This window comes from Lytechinus pictus, chromosome 14 (assembly GCF_037042905.1).
Source record: "Lytechinus pictus isolate F3 Inbred chromosome 14, Lp3.0, whole genome shotgun sequence".
Classification (NCBI taxonomy): Eukaryota; Metazoa; Echinodermata; class Echinoidea; order Temnopleuroida; family Toxopneustidae; genus Lytechinus; species Lytechinus pictus.
The window spans coordinates 18116790-18141175 of record NC_087258.1 but is presented as its reverse complement, the minus strand read 5'-3'; the positions used below and the strand labels follow the sequence as shown (position 1 = coordinate 18141175).

The window sequence follows — 24386 nt, the reverse complement described above, 5'->3', positions numbered from 1 at the left end:
ATGTAGTTGTGATATTTGTGCTCTTGATATGAAAATTGTTGTTTGTTATGAACAGGTATTTGAAGAATGTACAGTATGAATCATTCATGATATATTCACCTGGAGAGAAAGTATGATTGTATCATTGTAACAATATTTTCTTTCTCTTTGTCTTCTTGGCACACGTAACTCTTAAAACACAAATTTACCGGTACATTGCACAGTTTACATTGTAAATGGTTACATGTATCGTAGACAAGTTACAATGCTTGAATATCTTAGCACATGGTCTAGTCGATAAATATGTATTTTTTATTTTTGTGTTAGAGCAGGGCTCCACACTAACACTTTTTTTCTACTGGTCCAACCTATTCATGTCGGACCAGTAGATACTCAGATTTTCAACTTTTTACTGACCAGTCTAAACTTAAAGTTTATTGGTCCCCCAAAATTGATAAAAACATTACAAATTATTATGCTGTCGTTTATTGATGTTATCCCCCCAAATACAAATAAACAGTACACACTCACAACATAATTCATGAGAGCAATTTTTCAATTTTGGAGAGCCATTTTTATAATTTACAAAAGAGGAGAAAAGATCATTTGTATCAGTTTGATATATTTTTACTGGTCATGTGGGACCAGTAAATCTGGGTATTTCTGAAAAGGTACAGGCCCAACAGCAATTTTTACTGGTCTGGGACCGTCAGACCAGTGCCAGTGTCGCGCGCTGGTTAGAGTTGAAATTTAAAAAAAAACATTGTCAAATTAGAATAGATTGTAGTTTTGGGGGTTTTTTTTGCTTATTTTTCTTACAACAGCACTGAATTTAAGCAAATCAGATGGCTCAACAAACCAGTTGCGATTGCTCGTAATTGGACAGGTTTCTGTGGCCTTAAGACTTCAGGCAAAGTTACAGTCAGAATTCTTTGAATCACTTTTATCCGTTAAAACCAGAGAACAATAGATTCAGTGGACCGAATATCTTGTTCTCTGGTTTTAACAGGTGCATGTAATAGTGATTTAAAGAGTTGCACTGGTAGTGTACCTGTAACTAGTTTGAATATTAATTTTTGGGGGACAAATCTCTCTTTAGTCTTCCTTGACTCTCATTGTTCGATGCAAATTACAGCGCAAGTGCTGTAGACAAATCTCAACGCTTCGAAATTTCAACTCGGGCCATACATGTTGGTGTATATTTGGTGTATATTTTGTGATGATTATTTATTTATTTTGTCAATTTTCAGAAATATAACATGACATTATTTTGAATGATTTTTTTTTTTTTTTTACTTCAGATGCTGAATTTAAGCAAATCAGACGGCACAGCAAACCGTTCGCGATCCACCAACGCAGGCCAGTCAGCAACCCAGCCGCCACTTCAAAGCACCATGCTGGGAGCACGGCAAAACATGGAATCTCTAACGTGTCTTATTAGCGAGTCTGAACTAACCCTTCATGAGAAGCTAGGCAATGGATCATTTGGGGTGGTACGAAGGGGGGACTGGAAGACTCCCAGGGGGAAGAAAGTGAGTACATGTTTGCCCTGTTCACACAAGGGCCGTCTGCACCATCCCGAAGTTTCAAATTAGCGCGCTATTTCTGATCCGGCAAATTATCCCGATCTGAAAAATCTCGAGATAGTTGGCGGTGCAGACGCAATTATCGCGCTAGTTCGTAGGATTAATCTCGAGATTGCAATCCCAAGTCAACTCGGGTTTATTTGCAAAATAGCGCGCTATTTTACGAATTATCCCGCTAATTCGTCGGTGCAGACGCACTCGAGATTGGACTCGGGGTAATTTATTCATGACGTCAGTCCATAATGCAATTCGCGTTCCACTTCCTTCTTGGTCAAAACATAAACACGTGCGAAAGTCAACTTTATACATGCGAATAGCGTTCATAAGCAACGATGGTGTCCCCACCAGTGAATGGATTTTGGGAGAGACCCCGGGAGAGACCAGACCGAAGGGGGAGGCGCTCATCGCATCGACGATGGTCATATTCAATAACAACACTGACAGCAGTGTTGTCTTATTCCTTCGCAAAATGTGAGCAAATAGCATTTCTTTCCTCCTTCTCCCTCTCTCTCTCTCTCTCTCTGTCGTTGCCTCCTACTCCGCCATCATATTTCACGAAGAATACATCACTTCTTCACTCGCTGAGCTGAAAGGATTGTTGCATAACACCGGTTGAATTCGGCGAAAGTACTAGTGAAAGGAGTTCATTGCTTGCATATATATCGCGGGAAGTTATTCAAAAGCGCGGGTCGTTGAAACTCCAAGATCCGAAAGTGCGCATGCCTGGAATATCGGGCTTGTTGCCTCGCTCGAGCAGATATAGCTCCTCGTGGGATGGTGCAGACGGGGTTTCTTGAATCTCGAGATTAATCGCGAAGAGGGCTGATCGGGCTAAAATCTCGAGATTGAGCAAACTCGGGATGGTGCAGCACCGCCTACAGCTGCTGTAATTTCTAATTACATGTACAGTAAAAGCAAACATAAACATTAAGTATAATATCATGTAAATGTACATGTAGGTCAGTGGTTGAAGAAAATTAAGTGAATGAAATAAAATTAGATACACTGAAATCTTCCTAATGCCAGTACATACATGTATTTGAGTCATTTCAAATTTGATTTTGGTTATTTAATTAGCTGTAAGCAATCTTCCGAATGCCAGTACATAATGTACATGTATTTGAGTCATTTCAAATTTGATTTTGATTATTTAGTTAGCTGTAAGCAATCAGTCATTATTCAAATCAATATAAAATGTCTCCTACCAACTTTAACTCCAAATATGTTTACAATGGGTTGTGTCATTACTCTCATTTAGTGGTATTGTGATAGTTAAACTCGGTTAAACCCTAGTCTATACTAGAATTTTAGACCACCCTGCTATAAAAATCTGGGCCTTTACTTTTTTTAAATTCATTATATTTTCCTATTGTCCTCATTTCCTCATTTAATATTTTTTTCGCGGGATTATAATTTTTAAAAAATTGTTTAGAATAGCACCCATTGTACTTGAAATTTGATTTGAATATTGAATTTTGATTTTATGTTTATATGTCTGCATTTATAATTATAATGGAAAAATTAAATCAATCAGTATGAAATAGATATGATATTAGATTCATCTGATATTTTGTCTTTTTTCTCCAGGTTGAGGTCGCTGTGAAATGTTTACGGAGCGAGATGGTCAACCAACCTGGATTTTTTGAAGACTTTGTCAAAGAAGTGAACACCATGCACCTCCTGGATCACCCTCATCTCGTCCGTCTCTACGGGGTTGTCCTCTCCACCCCTCTCAAAATGGTGAGTTCTTACTCTTTCTCCTTTAAAAAAATGAGGATAATTCCTGTCCGATCTTGATCGTACATACAAAATGATAGTGGGTGATTTCAAGTATGGTGTTGACCTTTTGGTGTTGGTGTTTTCACAGTCAATTTTCACAGGATTATAACACCAAACGTGAAATGAAGATGGTCCCGAAAAGTCACGCACAAGTTGTTGAGATGTCAATAATGTGATTTGGATCAGTTTTACAAACTCTGAATAAGTTTTGGAGCTAGGGGAAGTAATCCAAATTTCAACACCAACACCAAGGCCAACACCGGATATAGGCCAATATAGGCCTATGTACATTTGTAGATGTGGCTATGTCCTTTGGCCAAATAAGAGAATACATGTACTTGTATAATTGACCATCGAACTTGAAAATGAATGTTGGTATTAAGTATGATGTACATTATGTTTGTGAATCCTTTCACATTAATTGATTATTTGTTTAATTGATTGATTCATTCATTCATTTTCTAGTACTGGTACTGTGCATGTTTGACATTTCTTCTGGTGGTTTGGTAATCTTTCCATATCTGTAGCAATAGAGATTGTTTTGAATTAATTCACAGAGTCTGAAAACTTTTATTAAGGTGAAATGGTTGAATAATCTAAAGAAAAACAAATCATGGCCAATTAAAGGACAAGTCCACCCCAACAAAATGTTGATTTGAATAAAAGGAGAAATTCCAACAAGATTAACACTGAAGATTTCATCAAAATCGGACGTGAAATAAGGAAATTTTGACATCGAAAAGTTTCGCTTAATTTCACAGAACAGTTATATGCACATCCTGGTCAATATACAAATGAGCAGACTGATGACATTACCCACTCACTATTTCTTTTGTATTTTATTTTTACATGAAATATGAAAAATCAAAATTTTCTCATTAATTACCATTATTTTAACAGTTTATGCAAGGCTCCACATTAACTTTTTTTGGTGGTGGCCCGTTCGGGCCACCAAAACCTTCAAATAATTTTTTTTGGTGGCCCGATATTAAAGTTTGGTGGCCCGAAAAATATAAAGAAAACATTGAAAATTAATAAATGGGTATAAATGGTTTTTTAACCACTGTCAAAAAAATGAAAGAAAATAATAAAACGGCAAAAAAAAAGTGTGAGAAAATTCCTTCCCTATATTTGCCAAAATGTTGGAAAAATTCACATTTCATATTAATGAAATGCCTTCCCAAAGTATTTACTTTCTCAAGAGTTGTTTAAGAAGTCATTTATAAACAAGAAAGAAAGTAACTGTCTGTTTATTTTTGGCTAGAAAAGACCGGAAAAGGCACAGCTTCGAAAGAAACCAAGTAACAACATACATACAAATGCACACGTGGGACTGTGATGTACTCACCTATGTGTTTTTATGTGCATTATTTTCATTTGGAAATCGGTCTTTTTGAGTCAAAAGAGAGGTCATGATTCCTCTTTTAAATGCTTGAAAATAATCAGGATACACCAGATTTTGGCAAAAAGGTCTGTAGAAGGGCTTTTCATTGGTGTAAAATGTGACTTTGACTTGGATTTTCACAGTTCTGTGGAAGATTTCTTAGCTGCAGCTCCCTGAGTCTGAATAGGCTGCTAACTCACAGCTGCTTGAAGCATGCAAAGCTCACGCCAGCCGGCCGGCGCGGCCGGCTGGATATAGCGGTAGGCCAATTTTGTGTGTGTGTTTGTGTGTAGATCAACAAAAAGGGCGCATGACGAACTGGCTTGCAATTTGAACTGTAGAAAGTTGATAAATGCGTGCAAAATGGGGAGAAAAATTGCGCTATTCTGAAAATTATTGGTTGCCCGATTCGGGCCACCAAAACTTAATATTTTTTCAATAATGGTTGCCCGAGGTGAATTTCTGGTGGCCCCGGGCCACCGGGCCACCGCTAATGTCGAGCCTTGGTTTATGGTAAAGTCAGGTTGGTCCTTATTGTCAAATCTGTAAAAAAATTGAAATATTGTATAATTAAAAAAAAAGAATAGAAATGGAGAGTGAGGGACATCATTGACACTCATTTGCATACCACTGAGTTATCAATATAACTGTTTTGTGAAAATAAGCAAAGCTTTATGTAATAAATTTCTTATTTTACATCCAATTTTGATGAAATTTTCAGCGTTATGCTTGTTTGATTTTTCTCTATCGATTCAAATCAACAGTTTTTTGGGTGGACTTAACCTTTAATAGTTTAAGATTAGTCCAGGTGAATATTGGATGTATACAATAAATTGTACATATGCGAGTTTGGACTACTGTCATACAATTACATGTGTTTGTACACAGTCCAATTCCTCAAAGCATACTGTAGTACACATCACATAACAATCCTGCTTGCCCGAAGTATAAATTGAATAAAAGTCTGAAGTAGTAAAAAAGTTTGATGGGATCCCTTTTCCCAAATCAGAAAACCTGTTACGAACACTTCATGTAAAAATGCCTTAAATTCTGAATTTTGGTGACATACTTGCTTTTATCCAATCAAATGCCGTAATGCCATGATGTTAGTAACTTGTAACAGTACATGTTTGTGATAACATGCTTTGTGAAAGAGACTCCTCAATCAATTAAATACCCTTAAAGGAGAATGAAACTGGGGCATCAAGTTAGCTACAAATTTGTCCAAAACTGAATAGGGAGGCTGTTCATGTGTGACATTAAACATCTTTGTCACATTGCTAACCAGGGGGGAGGGGGGATGTTCGTAGCTTTTAATAGTGAACTAAATATTTACGTGCTTATAAACTCTTATTTCAAATTTGTTTAAAATTTTGTAGATTTGTTTCTGTTTAGTGTTTCTCTCTCTTTCACAGCAGACACTACATGTACACTTAAAAAAAAACCCTCATTACATTCATTATTAAGTCAATATTTACTAATAAAGTCTACTTTCGTTTGCCAAAACAATTGAACGAGCCAAGTAGCAAGCTTGGATATGGATTGTAAAGGGAAGTGAGGGCAGAGGGCAAAATGTTTGATAGCTTCCGTCCTGAAGGAAAGATGGCAGGTCTGCGGTTAATATATACCGGTAGTTTGATTAGTAATATTTGGGGGACAAGTCTCTCTTTATGGATGGGAATAAAAAAAGGCAGATAATCTGTAAACTTACAGCATGATATGGAGACCAGAGGGTTGTGTCACAAAGATTTAAGTATGACTTAGAGTCGCACTTAAATGCCGACACGTACATGTTATGGATTGCGCAATCTTATTGATCAATACGCAGTAGTGTGCGTCCTCATGGCACGATCTGATCAATGCGTCAAGCCTTTTATACCGCATGCAACAAGGCATAGAAGTGCGACTCTACTTGAGTCTTTGTAAAGTACCCCCAGAATATATATGCAAAATGGGTGTTCCATGGATTATCATTAAAGTCAAATTTCACCATTGTCAAGCAGATATCTGTGTCCCCAAGAAATGAGACTTGGGCAGATTCACCCACATGAATTCCAATGATAAGATTTGAAATGAAAAAATATCAAACTGCATCAGTTCTCTTCATGGTCCGAGCAGTCATTTTCGATCTATTTCAAAACCGGTACGTTATCATGATTTCAGTGCATTTTGGGTGCAGCTAATTTATCAACCCTAATCCTATGTACCTTCTTCCATTTTTGTTTTGATTGTATTTCTTAATTATATTATTAATATGTCAACAATGTATCTTTTGATGTTGTGTTTGTATTGTTTTAATCAACTTTTCATTTTTTTTCATTTTTGTTGGTATCTGTACATATATATTATGGAAGTAACTAAATGAATAAATAAATGAAAATTTATTTTTGTTCTGCCATATTTCAGGTGACAGAGTTAGCCCCACTTGGTGCGTTGGTAGACAGATTACGTGAGGAGCCCTCTAAATTCCTCATCACCACCCTCAGTGACTTTGCGCTACAAATAGCATCCGGGATGAGTTTCTTAGAGTACAAGAGGTTCATACACAGAGATCTAGCAGCTAGGAATATACTATTAGCTTCTATGCAAAAGGTAAGTTAGAATACTCCCCAGGGAGTGGAAAAAGTGCATTCTTTGTGTGTGGGCAATCTAGTACCCCGGTGACCGGTGTAAAAACATATCTGTAATTGTATGTAAAAGTGGAATAAGAATGTTAGACATATTTAACGAGTTTTGGGTTCCGATTTGTGAGTTCGATGGCATCATTATTATGAGCCTTATTCTATTTCTACTCTCACTTTCATAGGCCTGAATTGATATCGAGCTGGGTTTTCCCCAAATTACTGTTACATTTTGTCACTAGACAGAGACTCACTGATCAGTGCCCAGTGCCTCACAATTTGTACATCTGCATATACAGTGGCTTTACAAGGGCTATAGAGACCTGCCTATTTAAATACTCATTTTTCATGCACAGCTTTTCAAAAGTAACTTTTGTCTCGCCTGCATAGCAGAGCGAGACTATAGGGGCCGCTTTTCCGATGGCGGCGGTGGCGTTGTCAACACTGAAATCTTAACCAAGGTTAAGTTTTTGAAATATCATAACTTGAAAAGTGTATGGACCTAGTTTATGAAACTAAAGGTAATGATGTATTACTGAACATCCTGCCCGAGTTTCAGGTCACATGACCAAGGTCAAGGGTCATTTAGGGTCAATGAACTTAGGGCATGTTGGGGGTATTTATAGAATTTCCATCATAACTTTCAATGTTTATGGAGCTAGTTCATAAAACTTGGACATAAGGGTATCACTGAACATCCTTTGCAAATTTCAGGTCACATGACCAAGTCAAAGGTCATTTAGGGTCAATGAACTCCGGCCATGTTGTAGGTAATTCTCGCTACCCCAAATAGGAACAAAAATCTCATAATGCGCGAGACGAGATAATTTTCACTCCGTCGGGTCGTCATCACCACTTCCGGTTTAGAGTCATGCTCGCGCGAGGTTCGCGATACTGAGTTTTCCACCACGCTGAAATCAATGCCAATCAGCGTAATATGTACAGAGTATAATACTTTTTATTACATTTGGTCAGTTTTGATTCCATTTGAATCATAAATAAAAATAAAACATATATTTCACGTAAAAATAATTTTTATTCATGTTTTTATTTGGTTATAAAAAAATCAAACAAAAAATGAATATCTTAAAATTTTGCATTTAGCGACCGGCCTGACATCACGATCGTATTCAACTAGACGCTAAATATATACAGCATTCATTTCGTTCAATTTTTCGTCGACCACAAAATGGATAAAAATCAGTTTTGGAACTTAAAAAAATTTTAACTGACAGATGAATACCGTGCAATGGAAAGCGTCGGGCAGAATTAGTGACTTTAGCAGAAAAGGCCGTTAAACTGTATCGTGAAAGAGAGGGTTGTGATCACGAACTTTCCAAGCGAAAGCGACGTTGTGTTGTTGTGCATGACGGCACTGTTGATCTGTATGGCAAAACAGTGCATTGGACTTCCGAACAGGAAGTTGTAATACCGAAAAGCTATCCCATAATGCAATGCGCGTTACAGGGATTTTCCCGGATCTCGGCGAAATCGCTATTTGGGGTAGCGAGAATTGTTGAATGGCAATCATAACTTTGAAAGTTTATGGATATAGAAATAACTTTGATGAAATGTGGACATAGGGGTTATCCATTATCGTTGCTCATCTTGCACAAGTCGTAGGCCGCTTGATCAAGGTCTAATTTCATTTAGGGTCAATGATCGTAGGAGCATATTGTATGAATGGTGTTTTTTGTGAATAATTGTTTTATAGTTATTTGCAAAGTCAGCACTGCTGACTGTTAAAGTTAACACATGTTAAAGTTAACACATACCTAATCCCTATTTATATACTTTTTAATACGATAATAATTCAACTTTTCACTCCCTCTTCACTTCACTTTATGTTTATTTTGTAAAATTCCTTATTTTTGTATTGTTTTTTTATAATTATTTACCTTAAACTATCCATTACAACAATGTTTAATTCCAGTTTGGGACACAGCCTTGACAAGTTCAAGTCCCTTTTTGAACTTTTGCAGTGACCCATTTCCATTTGATTTTTGCTGTATATGTGAAATCAATACAATTTCTGTGTTTGTATAAATTGTATTGTATTCAAATGTAAATCTTGTAAATTTGTATGTATATGTAAATCTTGTAAATTTGTAAATTTGTATGTATGAATTGTATCTTTTTATCAAATGGAACAAATAAATCTTGAATCTTGAAATCTTGAATATTGAATCGCGTAATGCAGGCGAGACTGCCAGAGGGGGAATTGCGTTAATTAATGGATAATGTGCCACAGTGTCATTCTCATTATGTTTTTTAGCCTATATTATTGTATACTTGGGACACTGTGTGGGGGCCTATTCAAAACAAAGGCAGATTTCTTTAATACATACATGTTTTGTATGGTCCTGTTGTGCGTGAATTGCCCTTCACTCTTTGTTTTTTAGGTGGCATTTTATATTGACGTATTATTTTATAACCCCTCATATTACATAATTTTTGAAATCATGTCTGCCATATTCAGTGGTTATTTCTTCTTGTATACATGTACATGTAGTTCTATCATGTACATACATGTACTGTGTAACTGTGGTGAGTTCTGTTTGTAATATGAACATGCAGCCCCCCCCCCCTTTTTTTAACCATTACAATGATGGCTTATCTGGAGTAGTACAGGTCATACGTGATTGGAGTTTATCCAATCATAGTCCATTAGTCATTCAGAAAAGCTTTCCTGTCAAAAACTACCCAATGCCAACTTAAAGGGAAACACCAAATATTGTGAAGGTCTTTCGCTATTAAAGTAATGAATTTCATATCAATTTATCAAATCAATGTATTGTAAGCCAACATTGTATCATACATGTATAAAAGGTATATGAATGCTATGATTTTTTATTTTTATCATAGCTTGCAGTACTAGAGTTATTCTGTATGGGAGAATAGATTGGTGGATTTTTGTGTGATATAAAATAATATTTGATAATAAGGACAAAAAGAATAATAATGATAATAAAAATGATGATGATGATGATGATGATGATGATATGATAAATAATGATAACAATAATGATAAAGATAATGGTGATAATAATAATAATAATAATGTATAACAAGAGCAATGACAACAACAACAATGAAGATGATGATGATGGATGATAAATTGATATTCATAATTACATAAGTACTTGTAAACAATGAAATATAGCTCTATTTGCATAACATACATGATGTAGCATGATGTTCTTTATAATTATAAAGACTTGCACAATTTACATGGATAGTACAGCTAGTTACTGCTGACCATTACTCCATATGCCAAATGTAAATTGTTCAAAAGCTGAAACTCAATTCAATTTGCATTGTAGGAACCCATTTGAAACAAACCCCAAAATGCACCCACAAACTAGATAATAATATCAAAACTGAAACTTCAAATGAGATAACTTTGATATTTGTTTATTGTGATTCATCAACCACACAATCGTACTGTGAATAAAAGAATTCAGTTTCTGCATCAATTAGAATTGAAAATAAAAGTCAATCTTTTAATGTACATAAAGCATGTTACATACTGTATAATTACAGAGTTTTCAGTATCAGTGGAAGTTCTGATATTTTATTATGACCCCAGGACATGCAGTATACAAAGTGCATGTGTGGTTATCGTTGTGGTTATCATTGACATAAGTGTGGTTTCTATTTAAATCCTGTTTCTGGGCTAAATGATACATGAATTTCCTAAACCCAATTTAAGAGTGAAGAATCTCACATGAACTACATGTACAGTAGTGAAACCTGACATGTACAATATATGTAATGAAACTAATATGTTGTGAAACATATTAGGCCTATGCCCCCCCCCCCCTCTTAGACCCTTGAGAGCCATAAAAAGAATTGTAGTGAAAATGTCAGGCATACATAATTAAAGACCCCCCCCCTTTTTTTTTTGCTTGTCAACTTTTTTTTGGGATATTTAAATCATCTTCATTCTGAAGTCGAGATCCTCTCTTTTCAGAACAGAAATTACACCCTTTTAGAAAATCATGGATTCGCCCCCCCCCCCATAATCATTACTTGCATACAAGACAAGATTACATGTATATTACAAGAAGAAAGGCTATTGAATTAAATTAAAGGAAACCAAAACCCAAGAAGAGAATCAATCTTATTATTGGAAAGAGTAAAATGAGAGGAACAATTTAAAACAAAAATCGGTTATGAACGTTTAAAAAGTCTTGTTGTACTTTCTATGGGCATCCTCAAATTGGCAAACATGCTTCAAAATGGCTGATTTGGTGGACAACTCTCCATTTGTTTTGTACACAGATTATCAGATTTTCCCCTTTATTTTACATATTTCACATTATCTCCTCCTGACTTTGACATATATGTGGTGTGAATTATATTTTCCCATGACATATGTTGTGCTCAGTAGGAGGCAAGATGCTATTTAAAAGATAATGAGGAAAATCTAAAAATTTGTGTATTAAACAAATACATATAGAGAGTTGTCCACAAAATCAGCCATTTTGAAGCATGTTTGCCAATTTGAGGATCCCCATAGAAAGTACAGCAAGAATTTTCAAACTTCTATAACTGGCTTATTCTATGACTGATTTTGATAGAACAGGTTTTAGATTGCTCCTCTCATTTTATTCTTTCTGATAAGATAGATTTTCTCCTTGTATTTTGGTTTCCTTTAAGAATCAGTCTCATAAAGGTGCAGGAAGCATTTGAGTATTGTATTAAAGCACTCTTCAAGTCATTAATTGTCTTTTTAACAACTAAACAATGTTATGCAGACCTGATTGTGTTTTGTTCTGTTTTCAGTATCTTGCCAAATGTGCAGAACAGCACATGCATGCAGACATCCGATTCATTTCCTTTATCAATTAATATCATATATTTAGAAACTGGAAGTACTAGAACTATTTATAAAGCATTTTTAAAGGTAGAGATTGATTGTAAGAAAAACATTTGGGTGATCATGGATTCATACAGTGATTACAGTCATTTAATTATTTTGTATGGAAGGAAAATGCCTTATTTCTTGTTTAACAATGTTAATGTTTTTCATGGACAGGATTTATGTTGTCATTCAAACTGATTTTAAATTCAAGAAACAAGTAATTATGTGGTATATGCTGACTCAGATATTGTTGATGTACATTTCCCATTTTATTCAGCAATATTGAATATATTATTTTTTAATCAATTATTTCCTTTTAACTTATTGTGATTTTGTGATAAACTGGCATCAAATCTATCAAAGCAGACTTTGTCACCAGTATTGATTTCAACTATAGAAACCATTGTTTTAATTTGCTTTTTTTTTAGACAAGTTCTGCTTGAAGTTTTGATCATTATTGGTTATGTCCTTTTCATATACATGTACAATTAGACAACTTATTATTTTGCCATCAATATAATATAGATGTACATATTGCCTTCATTTTTTTCTTATTAATCTTTCAGGTGAAGATAGGTGACTTTGGACTTATGAGGGCGCTCCCATCAGCGACCAACTATTACATCATGACAGAACACAACCAAGTACCTTATGCATGGTAAGTACAATCATAATTAAAAATTCAAAATACTTTCAAAATCACTTTTGATAAAATATACATGTATGTGAAAATGAAAATATATTTTCCACATTTGGGTTCAGGTAAACACAAATGGCAGAATTTTGACTCGAGGTTGATGTACTATTTGAAAGATAAAGAAAATCCCCAAATGATGTGATTTTGAATGAAATGTACATATATGCCTGTATTTTGAAATCTGGTTTAACCTAGACCGTAGTCTGACTTGGTTCTTAATTGTGGAAAGCGAAAAATATCAAAAATTTGTTTACATCGCTTGTTTCTTTTGCTCTTTCCTCATGCTTAATGGTGAAGAAAACAATTCTGTTTACTATTTCCTGACATTTATGAATCATATGAGAGTCAAATAAGCTGAAAAACTGAACTTGTACTGTTAAAGATCTGTGTCCCATTTGCTATCTATAGTTAAATCTCAACTTACATGTAAGACCAGGGTTTAAATTAAACCTGAGTTCAGAGTAGAGGCCATAGGATTTGATTCTGATGTACATGTATACGAACATTTTCTTGTATATCACACAACGTAAAGACAAGTTCATTGTTTTGAAATGTGTAATTCAGGCAACAAAAGTGACTCTGACAGTGTCTGTGCCTCCCACTTTCCATTTTTAGTTTTTCCGACAAAACTATCCACCCACTTGTGCCCCAAGTAGTCACATGACTATTCTGTACATGCATCAGGAAAATGTATTAATGTATTCACAATTATGGCTTTGTAATATTGTAGCAAGTTGTAGCATACATGTAGGTATGTTCACATGACACAACGTGAGATTAGGGTTCAGCTCTAAGCATAGAAAGTTGTGTTTTTCTTCTTTTGCAATTTACAATGAGGACATTAATATATGTTATACATGTATATTCTGTCTGTGTTACATGTGACTTCACTTGAGTCAATTTCAGCCCTGTCTCTTACAAAGAATCCATCAGTGGCATCATTTTTTTCTACAGGAAATTTGCACACTGTCCTTTTAGCACAGAGAAGCACAGTGAATTTTCAAGACAAAAATTAATGCATGAATATACATCATAGTTAGAAAATATTTGTACAAACATGCATAATAGATCTTGACGTTGCTGGCCGTCCATAGTTGTGATTGTCGGATTAATTTCAAATTTTGTAAGACAGGGTCCTGGTGATACAGACTAATTACACAATGGTTCTTAATTTCCCCATTACCTTTGGTGGACCCAATCTGAAAATAAAATTCATAAATATATCTTAACGTGAAATGAGTTTCAACTTTAACTGATTCTCTTGAGTTGTTTTCTAAATGCATTCATGACAATAGTAAAAGTTGATGCGTTCTTATTGGTCTTAAAGTAAAACTTATCGTACAAAAGATTTATTATTTATCAGCACCCCCCCCCCCCCCCCTCATTACCCGATCAGGGGAGTGTATCACAAAGTTGCAAGTGTGACTTAGGCCGTGTTTATGCTTCAACTTTTCAGGCCAGAATCAGCGTTTCCATACGTGATTAGTCCAAAACACGGTTGCGTCCATGCTTACTTTCATTTAAACGACGTTTCAAAACGCCGATCGTAAACTCACAAAAAGATGCGTTTGTAAACGTCGTTTGACCAGAATCAGGCTTTCTGGGGAAGTATAAACAGAACCACGATCGTAAACATGTTTAAATGACGTCATTTGGTACATGCTTCCGGTGAGATGAAAATCCGCGCGCAAATACAGTCGCATTGCTCCATATGGTCGTATGTTATCTCCACATAATAACAATACTAAAAAAAAAAACTTTCGAAAAAAGGCGCGCCCAATTTGACCTCGCTTTCCTGCTCAATGAAAATTACGATGCGAAGCCAGCTGGAGATCGTGATTTCGCCTCTGAAAAGTTAAGCATAAACAGCACTCCCAGAACCACGTTTATGATCGGCATTTTGAATCGACGTTTGAAAACGCTGATTCTGTCCTCGCAATGGAAGCATAAACACACCCTTAGAGTTGCACTTAAATTTCACATGTGTGTGCGGTGTATAATGGTCAGATCATGTGCACAGGATGCATACTTCTTTGTAGCCATCAATCAGATTACACATTGAATATCAACGTGTGCAATGGCTTTCAGCATGACTCTAAGGGGGTGTTGCAATAAAGTATTTGCGATCGATTGCAAATTTTCTAATGGAAATTTACATGTGCTATATCAATTGTAACTAGAGCAAATTGATTTTTATGGCTTGTTGCAAGGAGTAGACCAGGAACCTGTCTTACAAAGAGTTGTGATTGACCCGATCAATCGCAACTATGGACGGCCAGCAACGTCAACAAGTGTTATGCGTATTAGTTCAAAATATTTTCTAGCTATGATGTATATTCATGCATTAACTGTTTTCTTTATTAAATTCAATGTGCTTCGTTTACAATGACATTGTGCAAATTTCCTGTAGAAAAATTTATGACACTGATGGATTTCCATAGACTTACGATTACGGGCCCCAGCAATTTAGTGCAAATTCGCAATAATTACTTGTAGATTTTTGATTGATTTTTTTAACCAAAATTAACTTGCAATCGATTGGCAACTCCTATAAGTCTCACTTACATGTAAATCTTTGTGAAAGACCCCCAAGATATTCAAAAAATCAAAATATCACGGGAGCCTATGTGAACCTATCGATTGTCAATCAGAGGGGTCGTTAGAAGGGGAGAGTAACATTTTAGATTGGAGTAGCAATCAGTCTGGCTTGCTTTGCTTGATATATCCTACAGCTGTTGTCCCAATCCCATGATCAGTCGCCCAAATCTTAGCTCTCCATCTATACTCTCGGAGATTAAAGGGCATGTCCACCCTGATGTATCTTTCAAAGGACCAGTCTAATCTTTAAAATTAGCCCTCTGCAAACCTGTATATTAAAAGGCCTATCCAACCTGACATGCATTTTAGATGGCCATTCTAACCCAAAACTTTAGAAGCCCTCTGCAAACCTGTAGATTATATAGGGCATGTCCATTCTCCACTCTGACATAGCATTGAAAGGGCCAATCTATCCTACCTGTAAACCTTTGCCCTCTGAAACCCTGTAGATTATAGGGCATGTCCGTTGTCCACCCGACGTAGCATTTAAAGGGTCCGTTGGTCTCACCTACATGTAAAAGTTAGCACTCTTCAAATCTTTTATAGGTTATAGGGCATTTCTTGTGTCCACCCTGACATAGCATTTAAAGGGCTGGTCTAAAGTCCAAACAAAAACGTAACCGTATGCAAACCTGTAGGTTAAAGGGAACGTCCACCCTGACTTAGCTTTTGAAGGGTCAGTCTAATCTAGAATTTAGTCCTCTGCAAACCTGTGGATAAGGAATGTCCACCCTGGCATAGCTTTTGCAGGGCCGGTCGAATCTACATGTAGTATGTACAATTCAACCTTCTGATAAACTTTATATTAAAGGGCCTATCCACCCTGAATAGCATTCAAAGGGCTAGTCTAAGTTACATCTTTCATAGCGACACACTAGTTACAGGGCATGACCTCTCTGATCTGATGTTGCTTTATGTCGACGCATGTTTGGGGGGGGGGGGAGGGGGCCAATGATAAAACTGGAATATGATAAGCCATGTGTTTCTAGATTTTTTTCACATTACTGAAAATTGAAAAGTAAACATGTATCATTGTTGATGCACATATTCAGTGGAAATTATATTTAATATTTAAATGTATGGTAGGGGGTCCTAAAGCTAAGCACCACACATCGCGCGTGCAGTTTTTAAAGTGATTGGTTAACATTGGATTTACTTTTAAAAAATCTGAGCTAGAAGGTCACACTTGTCACCTGTGTCTGTGATATGTTACAAAAATGAAGCCCAGAAAAAAATTGCGTTCGAAATAATTATTTAGTGCTTCAAAAATTGAAATATAAAGTGACCGAAAACACCATCTTAATTTCATCCCATACACTTATGTGTACTATTTAGGCGTCTATAAGACGCCTGTTGCCTATTTACAAAATCGGGGTTTGCCTTGTAGTTTTAGCTTTTCATTCTCAATAATGGTTGTTTTCAGGGTTTATTAGTTCTAATACATGCACTTGTACACATGTTTCATCTTGGTTTGAGAATTTTTTAAATCGGCTGCTCACAAAGTTAAACAATACCTTTAATGGCAAATGCGCACTCTGTGTGTGGAACTGTGACTGCAGTGTGACGAACGATTCCTATTCAATTTTTTCTACATAGTCTGCAGTAAATCTCTAAATGCAGAGAAAACCCACAACTCTTTGGAATTTTGGAGTTATATTCGATTTAATTTCATATTATCCTATTAATATGAGCATATTTTAAAAATTGAGGCACAGGAAATACTATTTTTTTTGCATGATAAATCGAGTGCGTAGCTTTAGGACCCCTTCTACATCGGGCGGCGAGATCAAGAGGTGTTCGGAAAACACGGCGGGATTTTCGTATATGTGAGTTTTGTGATGTTTCTTTGTTGTTCAGGACCTTTAGAATAATATCACAAATTAGTAAAAGATGATTGGTTCAAATATTAAAATTGGCATATTTTTTATCGTTTGTAAACAAAGTGCGTAGCTTTAGGTCCCCCCATCATACTTCAATGAAAAAAATCTATTCCTTGAATTTGCCATCAAATAAACATTTTGCAGTATTAAAGTCATGCTAAACTGTAAACCCACATTTTGGCACTTCATATATCCCTGCCTTTGGTAAATTCATGAGTAAGGTCCTGACTAGCTTTATGATGCCCCCCCCCCCCTAAATTTTGAGAGAAAGTGAGATAATAATAATAATATAGAGTATTTATAAAGCGCCAAATCCACATTGATTATGTGCTCAAGGCGCTGAAATATACTTGGTATATCATTATTACCCCGGCCGTATCTAAGCGGCCATATAGGCGCTAAACCTAAAGCGTTCAAGGAATAAATCCTACCGGGTACCCATTCACCTCACCTGGGTCGAGTGCAGCACAATGTGGATAAATTTCTTGCCGAAGGAAATTACGCCATGGCTGGGATTCCAACCCACGACCCTCTGTTTCAAAGTCCGAAGACTAATCCACTGGGCCACAACGCTCCACAGCACAGCAGTGCTGTGAACTGTCCAGAAATGTTACAAATGGACCTGTAGTTTCCTTGACATAGTTCTGAATATTTCATTAAAACTGGCAAAAGGAAGCACTTATCTGCATCCTTCCTGCTTCCAATTACATTGGATAGTATTACTAGTGGTATATTAATCATACTTGAAATGGACATCATACATGTATTAAAGGTAAAGATGATTTCTGTGAAAGCTGCAGGATGAGAGAAACTGGTGAGGAAAAGGATATTTTTAATAGATGCTCTATAAATTCATAAGGTGTACATGAGTAGTGATATTTTTTGCTTTTTAATACCAAATTTGCTTTAGCACTCGGTCAAAAGATCTCAGCTATTCTGTACTGTCCTGTAAAATCTGCTGTGCACACTAAACTTTTTATGTAGCAATCTTTTTAATACTTGGAACATTATTCAGTGTATTTTTTGTGCATGAGTAATTGTTATGCAGGTCTCCACACTAACCCTCTTTTTTACTGGTCCAACCTGATCCTGTCGGACCAGTACATACCCAGTTTTTTTTTCATTTTTTACTGGACCGAACCTAAAATTTACTGGTCCCAAAAAATAAAGGAAAATATATTAAAGAAAGTGTTGAGTTTATTTTGCTGTCTTTTATTGCGTATTGTTACCCCCCAAAAAAAAATAAAAATAAAAAAACAAATAAACAAACAGTACACACACACAACATAATTCATAAAGCCATTTTTTGAGACGCCAGAGCCATTTTTATAATTTACAAAAGAGAAGAAAATATATTTTGTATCAGTTAGATATAATCTTACTGGTCAAGTCGGACTGGTCAGTAAATCTGGCTTTTTCTGAAAAGTTACTGGCCCGACAGCAATTTTGACCGGTCTGGGACCGTCGGACCAGTGCCAGTGTCGCGAGCTGTGTTATGTAACTTTGCATCAAGACTGGAAATTATTATAAGTTATTTTTCTTTCACATTGTAAATTATGTAAATGTATTGTACTTTGTATATCAGAAAGTGATTTATTATGGTTGTCTTTTAAAAATGTGGTTTGAAAATTCCCAGAAACTAGCATATGTACAGGTTATATGTAGCATACATTTTTATATAGGCTACTGTAGTACAAAAATTATGAAGTATTGTTAAGTTATTGAAAAAATACATATATTGCATAAGTAATGGTCCTTACACGTGCCATGTCATAAAAAGTATAGATTATAAAATTGATAACACCATATTTCTGGTCAAAGTTATTGAAAGTGTGGCATGTGAAATTGTGAATGATTGATAGAAAATACATGTATGTCAAGAACAAGTTTTGAATTTATTGGAACATCCCTGTTAATTTTATGCGAGGTTTATTTTATGGGAAATCATTTTCATAACTTATAAGGGACTACAGTACATGTAGGTTAAATAAAACTTTGCTTCACCGTGCCAAATGTATTCTAGAATAGATATCCGCAAATGTCACCACTGTTGGATAATTTAAACAGGGAACAGCTTCACTTTATTTTGGTTCTGGCTTGACATTATGAGGTCGAGCAACCCCCCCCCCCTCCTCCTCCCCCCATCCTGTCCTCAACATCTACATGTACATATATGTGTGTACTGTCTGATGACTCATCTGCTTTAAAATGGGAAACATGAAAAATTAAAAACACTGAAAATTGTTTTGTTGAAAGGAAACTGCAATCAAATGGAAATAGACAAACAATGATGTCATGCACTTTACCATCAGATATTGCAGTTTGTTCAGGAAATGTAAGCCTTATCAACATGTCGTGCAGGGTGAATGTTGAACAAGAAAGATTGTATGTCATTAGTGCATAACATGAGATGTTATCTACGGTACAAAATGTGCAACTCGTATCCAGCCATCATAAGTGCTGAGTGTAAAACATATGAAATTATGAATTGTCTGTAGTGGGCTGCAATAATCATTAATTAGTTTTAGGACATTTTTGTCTTCATAATAGTTTTTAGGAGTCCATTATTTTTAAAAACCATCTTTCTTTTCATGCTGATATAAGTTCTTTTACATTTTACATGTAGCTTCTGTGTACATCAGCGTTAAATATACATGAGGGCAACGGGCGATATCCTGGGGGGGGGAGGGGCACTCAAATTATTTTTTAATGGGGGTTTGCCTCACGGTAGTCTGAAATGGGGGTTTAAAGAACTGCCTAAAAGGGTAAAGTACAGGGTCTTGGGAACTAAATATATACTGCGGTGTGTGAAAAACAGGGTCTACGGAACGGGATCACGGCACTAGGTATAGCGCTGTGCATGCGCTGGCTATGCATGGAGCTAGCGGCTACTAGTTATATGTAGGGACTAAGGGAGTTGCAAAGCCGTATGTGCATCTCTCGCATGCGGTGCTTGCGCTTGACAATTTTGGCAGGGCTGGGGAACTGAGATGTCTCGTAACGGGGGTCTTGCGAGCGGGGCTGGACAGCTTCTGAAACTGAACTTTTGTCATTCGGAGTATCTAGAGAACTGACAATTTTTTTAGGTCTGAAAAAGGGGGTCATCAAAGCGGCACATCCCCGTACACCAATATATGTGAGTGCCCCCCCCCCCCCCCCGGGCGATATCACCCTTGTGACAGCCCAAAGCCCCCTAGTAAAATTCAAAAAATGTAATGGTTTTGGGGGCGACTCTTGGCTAAAGTTGCCCAAAGATCTACATGTTACACATGTACATGTACCACTATTCCAGAGTCTAGAAAATCAGTTTTAAACGTATTAAATGAGAAATAGTATCACATCGAAACTGCTTGATGCATAAACAAGTAGCCCTCAAATTAAAAGAAATAGCACCCCCCCCCCCTTTCCATTAATCATGACAAGAGCCTTCAATTTTAATTCAAAGACATTTTGACAAGTGTATTACTTGAAATTTCTTCAAGTCACTTCTAGAGATAATGCTTGGCTGTGTTGTGTTGTTTTGTTGGCAGAACCTACTGTACATTCAGTAACCACAATCTCAGGTTTGCCAAAATATGTGTGAAATAAATTGTGATAAACTCTGGTTTGCCAAAATTTCATTTTTACACAATGTGGTAGTGTGAAAGAGAGTACTTGGGATTGTGTATTAAACCATAAGCAGGCCTGTCACTTGAGCTAGACTATTCTCTTGGGAACCCATGCAGTTCTGCCAACCAATGTATTTTTTTGGTATTTCAGATTTCTCAGTGAAAATTTAAATATGATTTTTACTCTAATAATCATTAAAAATAAACATATACAAAATATGCTTAGGACCAGTATAATAGTATCAAGGGAAACCCACGACAATGTGTAAGAATGTAGTCTTAAAATACATACTCCAGATTCTTTTTTCTTTTCTTTGTATATTTCAACACAAACCCTCCCCCCCCATCAAAAAGTTATAATTAAAATAAATAGATAAAAATATGGTTATATCGTTTTTAAAAGATTATATCAAATAGGAATTTTTTTCATTCAAATAAGCATTTCTTTTTTTCCATTTTGATATAAATTATACAATATCATTTCTCATAAAATTATATTAATATATAACAGATTTATTAAGAGAATTAGAGAAGAAGGCTTAACAAAATTCTTCGATAAAGCAGAAGCTTGTGGCGGGATACACCTCTGCACAAATACAAAACAATGTGATTGAAAAAATGTGAATTTTGATGGAGATACTTACTAATTTGCTCTGCCCACTTCCATTACTCCATAGTTTCTTTCAATAATTATTTTTGTGTACGTGTATCAATCATGCTTGTTTTTATATAATTTCTAGGTGTGCACCAGAAAGTTTAAAAACAAAGCAGTTCTCCCACGCGAGTGATATGTGGATGTATGGTGTTACGTTATGGGAGATGTTCAGCTTTGGAGAAGAGCCCTGGCTTGGATACAATGGCGCTCAGGTAAGTGATACATATTTAGGACTATGAGCGGGTCCAGGGGGGAGGCCTGAGGCAATTTTGCCCCCAAATGCTAAAAAGACTCCCGAAAATTCCTGTTTACTGCAATGTTAAAATTTATCGAATGTTGCAGATTAAGAGGTGAAGGCAGTAGGTTTCAAAATGTAGCTCCTGAAAATAAAAAAATGCCTGCTATGAACCCTGCGATTTGGGAGTAAAGAATCTGATCTTTGACCATTTTCAGCTCGTGAATCTATATAATTTTCTCTAAATTTTCTTTTAAATTTTACGACACACTCTTCTAGCAAACTCTGTCTCCTATTCCAAGCAAAATCATCCCTATTTTCTAGTAGGTTGTTAGGTCTGTAAGTGCCATTATTATTATTTTTTTAATTATTCATTAAGGTTCCATTAAACATGTCTTTAACAAATTTAGATTGCATTACAGCAACAGTTGTTTATTATAGTCTACATGTATAGAACTTTGAACAAGAACCATTCTAAGTATTACTGTCCAGAGCCTTGTTGCAAGAAAATTACTATTATTATAATTCTGCCAGCCAATGGTATCTTCAATAAAATCCTTGTTTCTGATTTGCTGCTTACCATTGTTACCATTGGATGGCAAAGTTTTCAAAGTAGTAACTTTTATGCAGCGGGACACAAAATTTTCATGGTATTCACTCCACCGTCATTAAAGGTCAAGTTCATCCCAGAAAAATATAGATTTGAATGAATAGAGAAAAATCAAACAAGAATAACACTGAAAATTTCATCAAAATTGGATGTAAAATAAAAAAGTTATGACATTTTAAAGTTTCGCTCATTTTTCACTAAACAGTTATACACAACCCAGTGACATGCAAATGAGAGAGTCGATCATGTCCATCACTCACTAGTCCTTTTGTTTTTTATTGTTTGAATTATACAGTATTTCAATTTTTAGAGATTCGACAGTTAGGACCAAATTGACTGAATCATAAAATGTTGAAACAATGTAAATAACACATGTCCAGAGAGGAATAAAACTTTGTTTCAGAGGACAATGGGGAGAAAATAAGAATTTTATGTACAGTAATAAATTACAAAAGTAATAGTGAGTGAATGACGTCATCAGTTCCCTCATTTGCATACCGACCAGGATGTGCATATAACTGTTTTGTGAAATTAAGCGAAACTTTTGAATGTCATAACTTTCTTATTTTTACATCCGATTTGATGAAATTTTCAGTGTTATGCTTGTTGGTATTTTCTCTTTTTATTCAAATTAACTTTTTGTTGGGGTGGACTTTTCCTTTAACCTATATGGCACTTGTGCACCTACAGGTAACACCTACAGGTATATCCTCTTAAATGCTTTGACATAGTCTCTGTTCTCAAGTACAACCATAACTTTCATTTGTACAGATTCTTCAGAAGATCGGGAAGGATGGCGAGCGGTTACCTCGTCCAGACCACTGCCCACCGGGCATCTACCGACTAATGGAAGCATGCTGGCAAGCTAGTCCCGAAGACAGGCCCATGTTCTCATCGGTTAAAGATCAACTTGCCAAGGTAAGTAAAGCTGGAGATGGTTTCTCATAAGTGTCTTCAGTACAGTCTTTAGCTGGTTGTAACTAATCTGCCGCAGATCTCCCAACCATTCTGAATTTGGAGGAAAGAATACCCTTTTTTACCATTCTGAGTACTCATTTCGATACAATTTTCCTATTTTTCCTGGCAGGAATATATTCCTCAAGTCAAAGTGCATGTGCGCTGTGAAGGGCTGCAGGGCTAAGGTCAGGTTAATAATCACGTTCTTCGGAAGCGTGTAGGGACGTTATATGATAGTGTGATAGGCACTATACACCAATTGTGTATTATTATGAATAGTATGTTTGACTGTTTCTTTGAAAGTGGTTATGTAACAGGTGTTTCTTGGGTTACTTGGTAGATGAAGCCGTTAGAAATGAGGATCACCCAGGATCTCCAGCTTGACGAACCAGACAAACTAGAATGCGAGGAAGGACAGATCATCACTATCATAGATGGCAAGTAAGTGGACTCTCAGAGTGGATAGGAAATGAAAGGTGGATCATGGATATTTATCAGGGATACTTCTTTCTAGACAAATGGAAGTGACATAACCTGTCATTATTTTGAAATCACTTGAAAATCATCTTCAGAGATTCTCTGTATACTTCATGCACTGTATTTCATTCATATCGTGGCATCTTAGTTCATTAGTGAATATTATCACCACTAAGCTTTTGGGCAAGGTGTCCATCCATATTTTGTCACTCTCCACTCAGGCCTTAATTGAGAACCCAGTAGAATGCGAAAGTATGTCATATGCCTAGCTGTTGAGATTTGAACGCTCTTGCTCAAATGCCCCCAGGGAGTGGAGAAATGCACACATTGTATATGGGCAAGCAATAATCTGATGATCAGTAAGTAAAGTGCTTAGAGACATCACTCAATTATATTAAGCTGTATACAGGGATGCCACTTTTCCGTATTTATACGGAATTCCGGCTTTTTTCC

General features: G+C 36.0%; 1 protein-coding gene across 1 annotated transcript in view; it reads left to right on the top strand.

Annotated features, from left to right (window-relative positions):
* Positions 1-352: 352 nt before the first annotated feature.
* LOC129276537 (activated CDC42 kinase 1-like) overlaps positions 353-24386 on the top strand; it is a 33426-nt gene continuing 9392 nt past the window's right edge. Inside the window, exons 1-7 of the mRNA XM_064109104.1 lie at positions 353-1511; positions 3153-3305; positions 7135-7320; positions 12783-12874; positions 21740-21866; positions 23271-23417; positions 23797-23897. Coding sequence (XP_063965174.1) covers positions 1254-1511; positions 3153-3305; positions 7135-7320; positions 12783-12874; positions 21740-21866; positions 23271-23417; positions 23797-23897 — 1064 coding nt within the window. The 5' untranslated portion in view covers positions 353-1253. The remainder of the gene's footprint in view (positions 1512-3152; positions 3306-7134; positions 7321-12782; positions 12875-21739; positions 21867-23270; positions 23418-23796; positions 23898-24386) is intronic.